The sequence below is a fragment of the Simochromis diagramma genome, unplaced genomic scaffold (assembly GCF_900408965.1).
Source record: "Simochromis diagramma unplaced genomic scaffold, fSimDia1.1 OVJJ01000753.1, whole genome shotgun sequence".
NCBI classification, from domain to species: domain Eukaryota; kingdom Metazoa; phylum Chordata; class Actinopteri; order Cichliformes; family Cichlidae; genus Simochromis; species Simochromis diagramma.
This window is the reverse complement of record NW_024387523.1, coordinates 5,747,890-5,762,274: the sequence shown is the minus strand read 5'-3', so window position 1 is coordinate 5,762,274 and position 14,385 is coordinate 5,747,890. Positions and strand designations below refer to the sequence as shown.

At 40.9% G+C, this 14,385-nt stretch overlaps 1 protein-coding gene across 2 annotated transcripts in view; it reads right to left on the bottom strand.

Moving 5' to 3' along the window:
- The window catches only part of LOC120726889 (oxysterol-binding protein-related protein 10), a 97,717-nt gene that overhangs the window by 42,128 nt on the left and 41,204 nt on the right, over positions 1-14,385 (bottom strand). For both annotated transcript variants that reach the window (XM_040020909.1, XM_040020908.1), the window contains exon 5: positions 9,085-9,282. In XM_040020909.1, the coding sequence (XP_039876843.1) occupies positions 9,085-9,282 (198 nt within the window). The remainder of the gene's footprint in view (positions 1-9,084; positions 9,283-14,385) is intronic.

The following is a 14,385-nucleotide window of genomic DNA, read 5'->3' as shown; positions in this document are numbered from 1 at the left end:
CGGTAATATTATGTTGAAGCGCAGTACGTATCACTCCGCGAGGCTCCTGCCTACAATAGCCGTAATGCTCCGGCAATCCATCAAGCGGTGCGGCTTCGTGGCTTAGCAAAGTCGTACTAAAACATTTGACAGATTTTCGAGCGCCGTGTACCATGTAAAATCGTTTCGAGGTCAGTAAACATAACCAGAATTCATACATAAGGGGCACTGTCGATTTTCAGAAAAATCAAAGGATTGATTTTAAGTGTGCCGTATTTTCCAAACAACACGGTAATAACGACGGCCCGCTAGCATACCAAAAATAGTGCTTTGTTGTGTATCTGACGGACGAAAGCTAAACCAGTTCCACACCACTGAAGTTGCAGCATTTTTACAAACCAATTCGCTCTTCTCATTCTGCGTCGCCGCCATGTGCGTATATAAACATAGGCACTGCGCATGCGCGTTTTACTCATATTCTATCGCGATATTTCATTTTCCTATCATTGCCCAAAATTACACCGGTATTACCGTGAACGGTATGATATAGCCCAGCCCTACTTGTTGGTGTGTTTTACATTATTGTTGTGCTACATAACCCAAGCGCCGTTGAGCTTCAGTGTACAGACTGATGGTTGGATAGTCTCCTTCAGGATTTCTTGGTAGACAGCAGAAGGTCCAGAAGCAGCCCCACACCATCACACTACCACCACCATGTTTGACTGTTAGTATAATGTTCTTTGTTAGTACTGTTCAAACCTGCCAAAACATTCAGCTTGGGTCTCATCAGACCACAGAATATTTTTCCAAAAGTCTTGGGAACCATCAAGACTTTTTTGGCAAATACAAACTTTTCCATGGACGCTATTTTTGGCCCACTCCCTTTCTTATTGTTGAATCATGAATTCTAATCCTTAGCTGACGCATGCGAGGCCTGCCGATGTTATTCTGCGTTCTTTTGTGAGCTCCTGGATTAGTCATTGATGAGATAAGTTTGGTAGGTTGGCCACTCCTGGGAAAGTTCACCACTGTCACAAGTTTTCTCCATTTGTGGATGACGGCTCTTACCGTGGCTCACTGGAGTCCCAAAGAAATGGCTTTATAACAATTTTCAAGCTAAAAGATGTCAATGATTTCTCAGCTGTTCTCAGGCTTTGTGAGATTATTTAGCCTACTTCACTTTGTATCACAGGTTTTATTTATTAAGTGATTTATTATCAGGCCTGTGAAACTGAACTCATCTCCCGCAAAATGTGGTCACAGTTAATTCATGATTCAACAAAGGGTCCAGGAAGGTTTGGATAGCTTGTGAGAGAGGGTTTGTGTGCCTTAGTGAACATTGCATCTACAAGGTCAGGGGCAATTTGCCCCTGGTAAGGTCTCCCACTTCAAACTAGTTCCAGGTAAAGGACCAATCCAAGCATGATTCACATTATGGTGGAAAAAGCTGTGATAGAGAGCCTTACAGGAAGCAAAAGAGTGGTGTTTATGAATATTATCAGCTGTAGTAACCAGAAAATAAATTGGATGTACAACAAAACATCCCAGATGCTGCTGTTTGATCATAAATCCACTATGTAATCAGCATGCAGCAGCTTTCTGGCCTCTACAGTGTGTAGTTGTGTATAAATCACAGCACAAGCAGACTCCTGTACTATCAGCTCCAGTGTACTGGCCTGTTACGAATAAAGGCTGGAAAACAACAAATGACAAGAGGAAGAAGGGAAGGCAGGAGGAGAAGTGGAAGAGAAGACATGAAGAGAGATGGAGAGGAGCTAAATAATGGTAGATATGAATCAGGTCACAGAAAGAAGCAACCTAATTCTTCCGGACCAAAAGAATGTGAAGCCTTACAGAGGATGAATCATGCATCACAGAGGGCCTTGTTTTCTGTCTGTGGAGGAAAGGCGGGCACCAGAGGAATGTTTGTTTTGCTTAATGATCACACCATCTGCTTGTTATTTACTCAAACTGTCCCTGGTTCATTCTGAGGAGAGACACTCTGCTCCTGAGAGGTGAGAAATGATCCTGCACTCATACTGATCACTAGCTTCTTTTTCTGTCACAGAGTGAATCCTTTAGGCGTGATATTCTTAGCATGGGGAGACAGACGCACAGCGTGGCGCATCTTGAATGGGGAATTTAACAAGTCGAAGTCAGCCAGGTTTTCAGCGAGCAAGAAAGGCTTAAAAGAAAGATCTCCACATGAAACATTGATGCTCCTCCAAAGAGTGTCTTCAGACTCGCATGCAGGGGAAACTGTTGAGTTAAACGGCAGGCTTTAATACACCGTTTAGTGTTGGGCGGCACAGTGACTCAAGGTTAACAGATGCTCCAGTGAAATGTCAATTACACGACAAGTTATTAGGCAAAAAAACAAACAAACATCTCCTCTTTGGTAGGCGTCACATAAAGCTCCTTTGTCCGAGCTCAAAGAAGACAGTAAATGAACTGTCTTTGTCATTCCGGTCCAAAGCTCAGAAATCCACAGGTCAAAGATTGTCTTCTTATCCCTGTAACCTTCAGCTGAGCAACACAGTCAGCCCGACTCATGGCTGAAATAATGATTTAAAGTTAAAAATAGCAAACATCTGAAGGTCCCCGCTTTTCAGATCTTTCACATTTTTGCAGATTGTAATTTTCTTGACCAATTACTGACAGCATACACAAATAAAAATGTACTTTAAAGCAAAATTGTCTTTTCACAATAAAACAAACTTCACAATTTTCCCCAAATGCAGTAACTTACAGGATCTTCTGACATCAAAATAAAACAAAAAAAGTGCTCTGCTTCTGTAAAGACATGCAAAAAATGAACTGAAAATGAACTGAATGAACAACATACGTCATACAACAAAAACATATCAGATACTTCCAATGCATCAATTTCCAGTAGGCTTAGAACTTCTCCAGATAACAGGTCATCCATCCTTTTCACTTTTTCACTCATCTCCATAATTTTCCTGTACCTGATTTGATCCTTTGCTCATACCGAGGCTGCAAGCTTGTAGCTGGTTCCGAGGTTTATTGTTGTGCACGCTTCTGTGGCAGCTCTGCTGCGTTTTACTTGCAAATTGATTCATGAAGGGCTTCCACACTATGCTAGCATGTCGCTGAGAGTTTTGCGACACTGCGCGTGTATTGTTAATGAATAAATATGCTGGATATCAGCAGATTCCAGTTCATGGAGAAAGGAAATATATATTTCTGAAAAGATGTGAGGTGAGAAACAATGCCAAAAGCCGATCAACAGACTGGTGACCTGGCCAGGTTGTCACAGTACTACAGCTGAGACAGACTCCAGTGCGCCCACAAAGTCGATTGAAAAATGGATGGACAGACATAATTTGCCCCAATTTTCAGGCTGAAAAAACCCATTTATGGTTTGTTTTAACAAATTTCCAAAGGCGCTGTGCCATATCAGATTCCCTGACTTGCATATGCTCCCCTGGATTAGCTCTATGTGAATTGAGCAGTGCAAACCAAATGCATTGCATGGCTGATTACACAGACTACTTAATGGGAACTGCACTCATGTAATGCTCAGTCGGTTTGTCACTACACACTTTCACATACAATTGCTTGCACCACAATTAGGGAATGAAACACGCAACAAAAAAAAGAGTGAAAATTAAAATATTCAATAATTTTTGAGGTCTTAATTTAGGTTTGCATAATTAAAAGACAAAAACATATCACAAAGTCTCTTATAAAGATAAACAAACATTTTCTGACATGGCCGGCATGACTTCATACCTGTCAGCCTCTCTTTCCATTCTCAGTACCAACAGTTTACATGGGCAGAAGTATTTTACATTTAGAAAGCCTCTTGTCTCTCTTTGTCCATGTTTCCTCCTGTCATCATCTCTCCATAATTTAGCGACCAGATGCACAGCTGCTTGGCAATAATCCGAAAAGAACATTTTGTCTCTAAACAAAAAAGGGGTGAAAGCAAAACCGCAGCAGCAAAAGGCTGTATAGTTCACCAGCCAAGCATACAATCATGTCTTCATTGTGTCTATTAGTTTTGCTTCAAGCCTAATGTTGTGCAATTAATCAATTTAAATCAGCTGCAGACAAGCCTATTAAGAAGTGATGGGAGAAAAGAAGGGAGAAAAAAAACAAAACAATCTTCTCTGGAAAGATAAGCGGCAAAGAGTGAACGACCGTTCTGAGAGTACAGAGATGTAGCACATGGGGACAAAGTGGTAACTAGAACTGACAGGACTGGTGAATGAGGCGGGGAGAATTAATGAGGATTTGAACTTCAAACTACAGCAAAAGTTACCGGAAATGTCAAGTGAGGAGATTTTTTTTAATTAACTTACGCTGTGCTTCCAAGTTTTAACTCACAGAAATCATAAAACTGTTTAAACGTAGCATTAGTACAGTACACACTTTCAGGGATGAACCGGGCAACACTGCGTGGAATATCAACGGTTTACAGTTTAGTCTTTTCTCTAGCTTTTTTTTTTTGCAAATTGATGATTGCACAAACTGCTTCTGTCACCAGCCACGTTAATCAGTATTGATATATATGCAATAAAAATGCCAACCATGCTGAACTTACAGTAAAGTGTGAGCACACTGCAGTCAGTGTCAGGCCTGCCAAGATGCCAGAAATATCTGCTGAACTCACTGCACCAGTGTCTCACCTGAGACTTTTACAATCTCTGAAGACAAAGGTCACAGAAAATATAGCACAGCTTTAAAAAAAATAAATAAATAAAAATTCTTTTTCGGCTTTATTTTGATAGGATAGGAAAGTAGATGAGAAAAAAGTCAAGAGAGGGGGGAGCTAACACATAGGAAATGGCCTGAATTGGACTCAAACCCAGGCCTTGCAATGGACTTTCGGGCTATAGATTGGCTTTTTAACCTGAAGTTTGGGTGAAATAAGGAGAAAAGACAACCAACAACTAGTCTGTATCAATTAAAAACTGGAAAACTTTCCAGTTAATCAGAATTCCAGGCTCAGGGGGGGAATTCAGATTTTAGGGGATAGTTGGAAGAAGCTGTTTTCATCGTGGTATGTTTGGTCACGTGAAGCACAATCTCAGCTTATCCAATACAAGTTGCTTCACAGAAAGTACTGGACTCATAGTAAGCTAGTCAGGTTGAAGCTTGCTGACGATGACACCTGTCGGAAATGCCAGGAGGAAGCCGGGACCCTAGTTCATATGTTGTATGCATGCTGGAAAAATGATTATTTGTGGGACAATTATATTGTATATTATATTTGAGGCTTCACAGTATAAAGGGTGACAAATATAAAATGATATTATATAAAACATGCTTAATTTAAATGCCCATTTGGGGAGGTATTTGCCTGTGATTAGGGGTTTTTGACCACTGGAAAGAATTCCTGTGCAATTCTCAAATCCCAACACCTTGATGCTCAACATGGATGATTCTGTGCATCAGTCAAATGTTATTACTTCACTCTTCTCTGCAACTGGCTGCTAGACCAGCAACCAAGCATCAGCACCAAGAAAGAGTAGCCCACAGATCAGTAATACCACATATTTTCACAATACCCTCATCTGACAGCACACACTCACTGCAGGTAGACGGGGAGGCCAAACCTGCCCACGCACTGCTAACACGTTACCACCGCTGAACCATAATTTCCTCATCATCCACCCTGCTGCATGTCTTTACGCCACTTTTAAACACGTATTTCTTCACTTTGATATAAATCGCATCAGCTTTTCATACGTCAAAGTAGACAGCGTGCTCTTTTCAATGTCCAGCTCACAATGAACACTCTGGCTCCTTCTTATAAAAGTCGCAATAACAATTGATGAGAAAACAAAACAAGCGGCTGAATTATCTGTTAGCTTCAACGTAGCTATAGCCTTATAGCCTTTATATACAGTGCTTTGTATCTGTGTCCATGCTGTTGTTTCTTACCAGAGGAATGCTACCCATCTACTTCTCTCAGTCTCTACTGCAGGAGAACACAAATCCCTGCAGTATATATGCTCAACTATTCACGAAGCATAATTTCAATCAGCTGCACAGTTATGCAAGATACTGTGGGTAAAATAAATAAAATCTATAACTATTTACTAGGGGTGCAACGATACACAAAATTCACGGTTCGGTTCGATACTTTGGTGTCACGGTTTGATATTTTTTTCGATACAAAAAAAAATGTTCATGCCTTTTTAATTTGTCATTTATTAAAATTAGAAATATATATTTTAACTCAAAAGTACAGTTTTTAAATTTAACCCTAACCCTTGTGCATGTTTTTTATTTTGACAGCGAATGCGCACCTGCGGACCACTTATGTGCAGCCCTGGTTATTTAGCTCATCATATTGCAGCCACAGAAATTCTTTTGTCCATGAAACCATAAAGCTGCACTTTCTTTTTGCCTTATAGTCTGATTTGTCATAACTTTTCCGTTTTGTGGTAAGCTTTTCTTTGGCTGTCACTTCTTCACCCTGACCTGTCTTATTTGGCTCAGCAGAACTGAAATATATATCCTGCTGCTTTTACACAAGCACTCACATAAGCTCAGCGATTCTCTGCGCGATCAACCTCTCACATGTTTAAGCTTGCTGCGGGAGATTTCACTTGTCATGTTTGCATAGTAAGCTAACGATTAATAAGACGATGTCAGAGGAATTGGTGCACAAATTATCATCACTCACCAATCAGTGCTGACGCTCTCTATACACAGTTCGCGTGATTGCAAAGTGAAAGCAAAAAACAAGCGCAAATTCAAACGTGATTTCAATATGTCACATATTGACAGTGGCTCACCGATGCCAATGACATAATTACCCAGCTACATTTCTGAAAGAATGCAAAAGCATTGACATATATTTTTCCTTCCTACGATAGGCCGACGGGCAGGGAAGAGATAGATTTTGGTAGCCCGACTGGAAAAATCGCTAGCTCCAGGACGTCGGGCTAGCGATATTGCGAGCCCTGTATCTGATTGAGGAATCACTCATCTTTGGAAAAGAGAGTTTATTACAGAGAAATGTCTCTTTCCAAAATAAAAGCTATACTATACGCTTCTTCTGGGCTATATTCTCAGAGCATAATCAGTCCATAAGGAGAATCATGTGCTAACAGCTGTCTAAATGACTCGGGTAAAGTTTGTAGCATGCATGCTTGTTGTTTTGTCTGCTTCACTTGTCTTGCACTAGAATGATGTCGGCGTAAATGTGCAGTCATATTCGTTGTGTTCCCACTAGTGCTTTCAGGTTAATTTCGTTGAAATGACCTTAACGCCACAACACGGCAAATCTCCGTTAACAAGCTACCCCTGATCGCCCCGTGCGTGGGGCTAGACGGCCAACACGTTAACGAGCTAACTGCGCTAACACACTAGTTCCCACCCATGTAATTGAGCATTGCGTGGCACATCCAACATACTGTTTTACTTTAGTCCATGACTTCAGGGTCATACGTCACATGAAAACCAAAATAGTTCCAAACGCCAGATCTGAATGAGGGTGGGGGAGGTTCAATTTGCCATGTTGCAAGGAGAGCTTAACTTCTGTCTCGCTAGCTTGCCCTGCGCTCTTCCTTCTGACGATGCTGTCTGTGTTGAGCGCTCAGTGGATCTGCGCTCGACAGTGCAGCCTAGGCGGAGTAGTCGAACGCAGATTCACTGAGTGCTCAACACAGACAGCATCGTCAGGAGGAAAGTTGATAAAATAAATTACAAATTTTGTATTGTTCGATACATATGCGTACCGAACCGAAAGCATTGTATCGAACGGTATATCAATATCTATACGAATATCGTTGCACCCCTACTATTTACATGGAAGAAGCTGTAAGAAATAAATGTTTGATATTTCTGCCTTTACTGTAATATATATTGTACATATATTTATTACTCTCAGATTTAGCCATTCTTATATTTTGCTTGTTTTATGTTATTGTATTTTTTTTTTTTTGCACACCTCTGTTGCTTGTGAAGCTCGCACACAAGAATTTCACTCGCATGTACTGTACCAGTGTACCTGCACATGTGATGTGACAATAAAAGTGATTTGATTTGATTTATTTGCAATTACACAATTTCTAAATATTAAATTGCTAAATCTATGTGCTTGAAAATCAGTAAAATGTCAGGCACTCACAAGATTCCCTGTTGTCTGATTTACTCAGCTCACGAAAAAAGCTAAGAAATTATCAGTTTTTCTAGGGAAAAAAAAAATCCCCTTAACAGCAATAAAATGATGGAAAAAAGAAATCTCTGAACACTCATGTTTGTCTACTGTGATGTGATGCATTATACATCACTTGATGTACTGTCCCGTCTCGTGTGCGCCATGGCTCTGTTGTTGTTAAGCTTGAATGAAGCTGTGACGAGCATTAATGTTAAAGTGACCCACATCCGAATGACAGACTTCTGCTACTTCAACAGAGCGTTACACCGCAGAGGGGCTTTAGTTTTTCAAAGTAAAACATTTCTGCTAATGGACACAAAAATACTAAAATTAAATATAATTACTAGATAACCAGTCTGTAAAAACCTTTGAAAACAGCCTCTTATGAGTCAGACTATAGAAAGTATTTCCTTAGGTGGAATACCAAATACCAAATCCTGTCTTTGGAAAACACTGCTCACTGCTGGCATTAATAAAAAAGCCATTACAGAGAATTAGTACAAAACTGTGTTGGATACCCTCAAGCAGTGGACAGACACAGCTGAATAATCTTTATAATGAAAAAGAGATGTTAAGGAGTGACCGTCTCCAGTAAAAACAGAGAAAAGAACTGCCGAGATTACAGTGGAAGAGGAGGAATAGGAGGAAGAGGAGGTTTCCTTCCCGCGATTCACTTGTGTCAGACAGAAACTGACACAAACACGCCATGATAGGTTAAGCTCTTGTTGGGTTCTTGTTTCTTTATGTAATTTATCAATTAATAAATAACATTTTCTGGAAAAATAAAACTATTCTTTAACTTAGTTCTTGTAATATATAATTAAAGCCAGTTTCTTTTAAGGGAAAAATTCAGAAAGAAAGTGTACTGAAGAAGGAAACTGCATTCAATAAATCTAAAAGGTGAAAACATATGCCCACTCATAAGTCAAAAGGCGTGTTGTTACTGCTACGATTTCTCCACCCACCTCTTTGACCTCCAGCAGCCGGCCTGGGTATTGACTCTTGGCTCGTCGAGCTGCAGCTGGAGATTTGTGGTGAGTGATCGTGACGATGTTGCTGGGTGTGGCGGGGTGACCCAGGTGCCTCGGAGATCCCGGGGATGAAGTTGGTGTTAGGTGGGGAAGGAGGGAGAAACTACGGGTCCGACCAGAGGAAGAGGAGCCCTGGAAGATGGGATTTAAAGATGACAGGAACATGATGATGTAAAGGAAAAAGTAAAGGAAAATAAAAAATAAAAAATCTATACATAATGATTAAAAAATAATTAAATAAGGGTTTAGTAAGATGTATTCACTATTACACATAAATGGAGAGTAGTTTTATGTTCATGAGCTTCATGCTAGTGTTAATGTTGTGCGTTTTATTATGATGTCACCTAGTGACACGGATCAGTCACTTCCAACTCATCACAACCAACGCCTTAAAACCTTTAAGCTCACTGGGTAAGTCCTGGTAAATGAACTGTTACTTAAACCGTACTAATCTTACTGAGCACTACACGCCACTTTCATCCAGTGACACACAATCGTACAATGATTTGTGCTACAGTCATGTGGTAAAAAAAGTACAACCTCTTTCAATTTAAGATATTACATATCAGGACATAATGGAAGAAAAATGAACTGGTCCTAAGCTGGTCTTGAAGTTAGGTAAATACAAGCTCATATGAACAACACGTATTAAAGCATATTAATTATTTGTAAAATATAGTAGCAGGAGCAGTGTGTGAAGTACACCCTTACTGCTTTCTTAGGAACTAAGAGAGTAAGTAGCAGCCGGGCGCTGCTTATCAACTGCACTTAACTAACTGATGAGACTCTACAGGCCGCAGTATGTTAAACGTTCATGGCAGAACTATTTGGAAAAACAGCAACCGTTTTCTCTCTAAAATGAGCATGACAGCAAAGCCAAAAAAGCCAAGATTCTCCTTAAGACCGATGAGACCAAAGTGGAGATATTTGCTCACATTTGCACAGCAAAAAACAAGCACAGCATACCAACTGTCAGACACTGGTTGGGGCCTGTTTTGCAGCCACAGGACCTGAACACCTTGCGGTCAAAGAGAAAACTTGGAAACATACCAAAGTATTTTACAGTCAAATATGAGGCCATCAGTCTGGCAGGTAAATCTGGCCTGAAAGTGGTCATAGCCCCTATTTACCAATATGTGAAAACACTAATTTACCATTGGATTTATGGGATATGTGCCAGCCTCCTGTTCTGTTCTAACCACCATGTGTACGTTAATAAATCAATTGCAAGGGAAAACCCTGCAGGAGAGAGTCCAACTGAAGAAAATGAAACAAATGTGTCCAAAGAGGAAGCCAGAAAACTTCCAGATTAAATGATGGCGGTTTGGACATCAGTCAAAGTCAAGTGCTTAATCCAATCAACTGCAGGTGGGACCTAAAGTGAGCTGTGCATAGACGGATGCCTGCAAACCTCAATGAACTTTCGTCCATAACAATGTGAGATACTGATAAAATCCAAAACAGCTTAAAGGTGGCTCTGCCAACAACTGAATCATGGAGTCATTGCATTTTGGATTAATTTGTGTTAAATAAATGTTGACACAGTGTGATGTGTCATGCGTCTTGTTGTTCCCCAGTAAAACTGTTACCTAAAAACATTTTTTCTCATACAAGCATGTGAATTGATAGGCGGTGGGTACCTCAGCTGAGTTTTATCAAAAGATAGAATCAGCCTTTTTGTTGTTTTGTTTCCCTCTGCGGCAAAGCTTAAGTCACATCACATCTTTCATTTTGATGCCTCCTTTGCTTCCCCCTCTGTGACTCTTGTCTCCTCACTTCGCTGACCTCCACGCTCACACAGGCAGCGATGTCAGACCAGTATCTCTCTCTCCTGCCCCTGCTCTCCATTAGTATACTGCAGCAGAGAGGCAGCGCAGATTTATCCCCCAGAAGACCACAGAGGTCTGGTCACAGCAGCGGTGAAAATAAAATGGATCAAATAAACAACTTCCACCCCAGAGCACCACACAATGAGAGGGAAACAAATGGCCTTCCCGTTTTTGGGAGAGATGCTGCTCACTCTGCAGTAACAGAGAGGATCAAACCCATCACGAACCTGCCGTTGTTACATACCACACAGATAATCAGGGGGTCACTCCCTCTTCTTTTCAGATAATAAAACTGCTCACAAGTTAAGAATATTTTCCTTCTGATTAGATGCATCACCAAAGTCTAAGCAGAGGGAGGTACTGAAGGTCGGTACTTGTGAAGCAGTTCTAACAGAAAATAATCAGCTTACGGGAGAGTACATTGTTGTATTGTGCGCGGCTAAGCCACGAGCTATGAGTATGAGGAAAAGACAGTGTTTCGGGAGTGTGAACAGATAGAGACGCTGAGGTTTTGTCCTCCAAAAACTGGCACAGAGCCCCAAAGCACTTTAATAAACTGCAACAGAAAAAAATAAGAAAGCTGTAAAGAAAAAGGAGGGCCAGAGCTGGAAGGAAGGAGGACAGACGTGTATTTACATAATTAGAGCTCTTTTAGATAAGTGCATTCCTCTCTTACCATTTCACTTCTATCTAAAATTAACTGCTGAAATCGTTAAGTTAAATAAATAAATAAATAACTCAGCAATTGCAAAGTTAATGTGATTATACTTTACTAACTTCACTTAAGTGAAGTTAGTAGAGGTCTTACAGGTCTTACTGGGGGACAGGGCTCGTTCAAAGAAGGTGGCCTCGGTACACTTCCTGTTAGTCTAACGCTGTGGTACAGAAGTCCTATCTTTACAACAACACTTGCGTGGGCAGACCTGGCCCTCTGCGAGGCATCAGGAGTAGACAGGAAAGTCAGCACCACAGGGAAAGACACTTATTACAAACAACTTGCTATTCAGCAATAAACTTGGTTAGAGTGTCTGAAAATAGCTCAATACTGAGACACTAAATGGACAAAAAAAAAAAGTACTGTGCCACAGACACATTACACCTGCAGCTGTTAGGCCACCAAAACCGAAGCCATGAAGCTCCCAGCACACAGATTTGGTGCTGATGGTAATACCAGAGTTTTTAGTTCTCTCAGTCGTTAAGTACTTGCTCATGCAGTTGTGGTTTTCTCTCCACCTTTTTAGGGTTTTTACCCAACAATAAAGCACTATGAGGTGAAGGCTGCTGTAATTTGGCCTTATATAAGTGAAACTGAATTAAAATGAAATTGTAGTCATTGAGCTAACAGAGAGTTGGTGCCCTTTACACACTGGAAAACAACGCTCTTTAACTGCTGTGGTTCTTAAATGCTTTCATTTGCAACAATATAACTTACTATACACCAGGGAGTATGTAGGAGTGAAGAAATTTCTGACTGACTTGTTAACAGATGTGGCCCATTACTTTGACGAGGTGGGTGTCCACTATGAAAAACTTTCAAGTGTGAACTGATCAAAGTCTATTCAAAGGCTTAGGTCAAACGCAGTTTCTTTAATCGAGCAGAAACAGCTGTGTCAGTCTAACTCACAGGGCATATTTTGCCTTCTTGTGCCCTCAGGAGGGGTGTTTGCACCTTTCCAGCTTCACAACAAAAGAAATAATAAGGTCACTGGCCAATTTATCAGACTGCTAATCAGCTTGATAACTTCAAAGGCTTTTACAGAGAAACTCTGAAGCCATGTCACGTGAATTTAGACTATCATGACAGAATGCTGGAGCCGGCTACCTGCAGGACTCAGCTGTGGCTGGAAAGGGGAACCCTGTTTGCTGACTCCAACAGATGCGACCTCTGATATTTTGGCCGCACTGCAATAAACAAGGTCAACTTGTCCTGTGGGAAATGATGGGAAGATCCTCAGGCGAAGAGATATAAGTGTCTATTCATTCATTTAAGAGTTAGTGCTTTGTTGAACATGGGGCTTTCTTAGACTGGAAGCTGTATGTGATGCAAACAACGTGGCTGCACAGAGAAAGATGATGTATTTATTCTGCACTTTCACTAGATTATCAACAAAGCAGGTTAAAACAGGAAACACATTTTAACAGCAAAACCTCACTTTTGAATGATCTTTATGTATTATATATGGCACAAAATGAAATGGTTAAGCGCCCCGCCACAAAATTTTGTAAGTTCAAAGTTTAAATTTCCGTTGAGATCTGTCCATAAATCTTTGAGTAATTCTGCAGACCAAAAAAAAAAAAACCCCACACACACAAAGGAAAAACAGCCTAGTTACATCACTTGGTTCAGTTCTACTGCCCCTCATCACTCCCTTTTACAGCACACAAACAAAGTAGCACAACATTAGCATGCTTCATTTTTTTAACCTTTAGACCTCATCATGTCTAACAATGCAGTCTCTCTTTACCGGCCTCATGCTCATAGGCGTGTTTGTGACTGGGATAGATATCCATTTATTGATAAAGATGTGTAAATGTGTTTACAGGAAATGAAGAACACGCTTTCTAGCAGTAAACTCTGTTGCGATCAGTCCAGTCGATGAATGGTGGTGATGACACACATCATAAGACTGATGATTATTAGTTACAGCGCAAGACTAAAGCATGATGGAAGGAAAACTGATTAAATATCACATTTTAAAATGTTATTAGCTTGGAATATAGAGCAATGTGAATGCACATGCCTCCGTAAATAATAACCATCAAGTTTTCTACAAAGCCATACCGAAATAGAAGGTTTAATCTTTTAACAGTGGCAAAAGGTTTACATGTCTCAGTGGTCGAATAGTGAGTTTCGGAGGATATCGGGGATGGCTCTGGGTGTAAATACAGTTTAATCAAACAAAACAGGAAACAAAATAATAATTTTTATCATTAAAATAAGAAATACGGACAATAATAAAGGTTAGCTAGGGTTGAAGATTACATGTATTTTCCTGCTGAGCGAATGTACTTCACACTGAACTGCTTGTATCCTGCGTTTATAATGCTGACATCGAGGGGCAGAGAGGTGATGGCTGTGACAGCCTCAGAATAAATTTACATGTAGTTAAAAGTAAATGCCTTTCTGCTGCGTTTTCTCTTGGCTCCGGGCAGGCTGGGAGTGGCACTGGATATGTGGAGCAGTTGGACCGGAAGGAGGGTGGGGGCTGCCGGTTCTTTCTGACTTGGCTCTGTGGCTCCCTTCCCTTCTCTTCCCCACGTTGTGTTGGCCTGTGAGGTGCATTCCCTGGGGCCTCCCTGCAGGCACGTTGCCTTGTCCCTGTGCCTGGCTCTTTAGGGTGTGGTAGGTGCCTCTCATTTCAAGGACTGGTAGGGGTGCAGGAGCTGTCACAGCCTGGGGTGGACG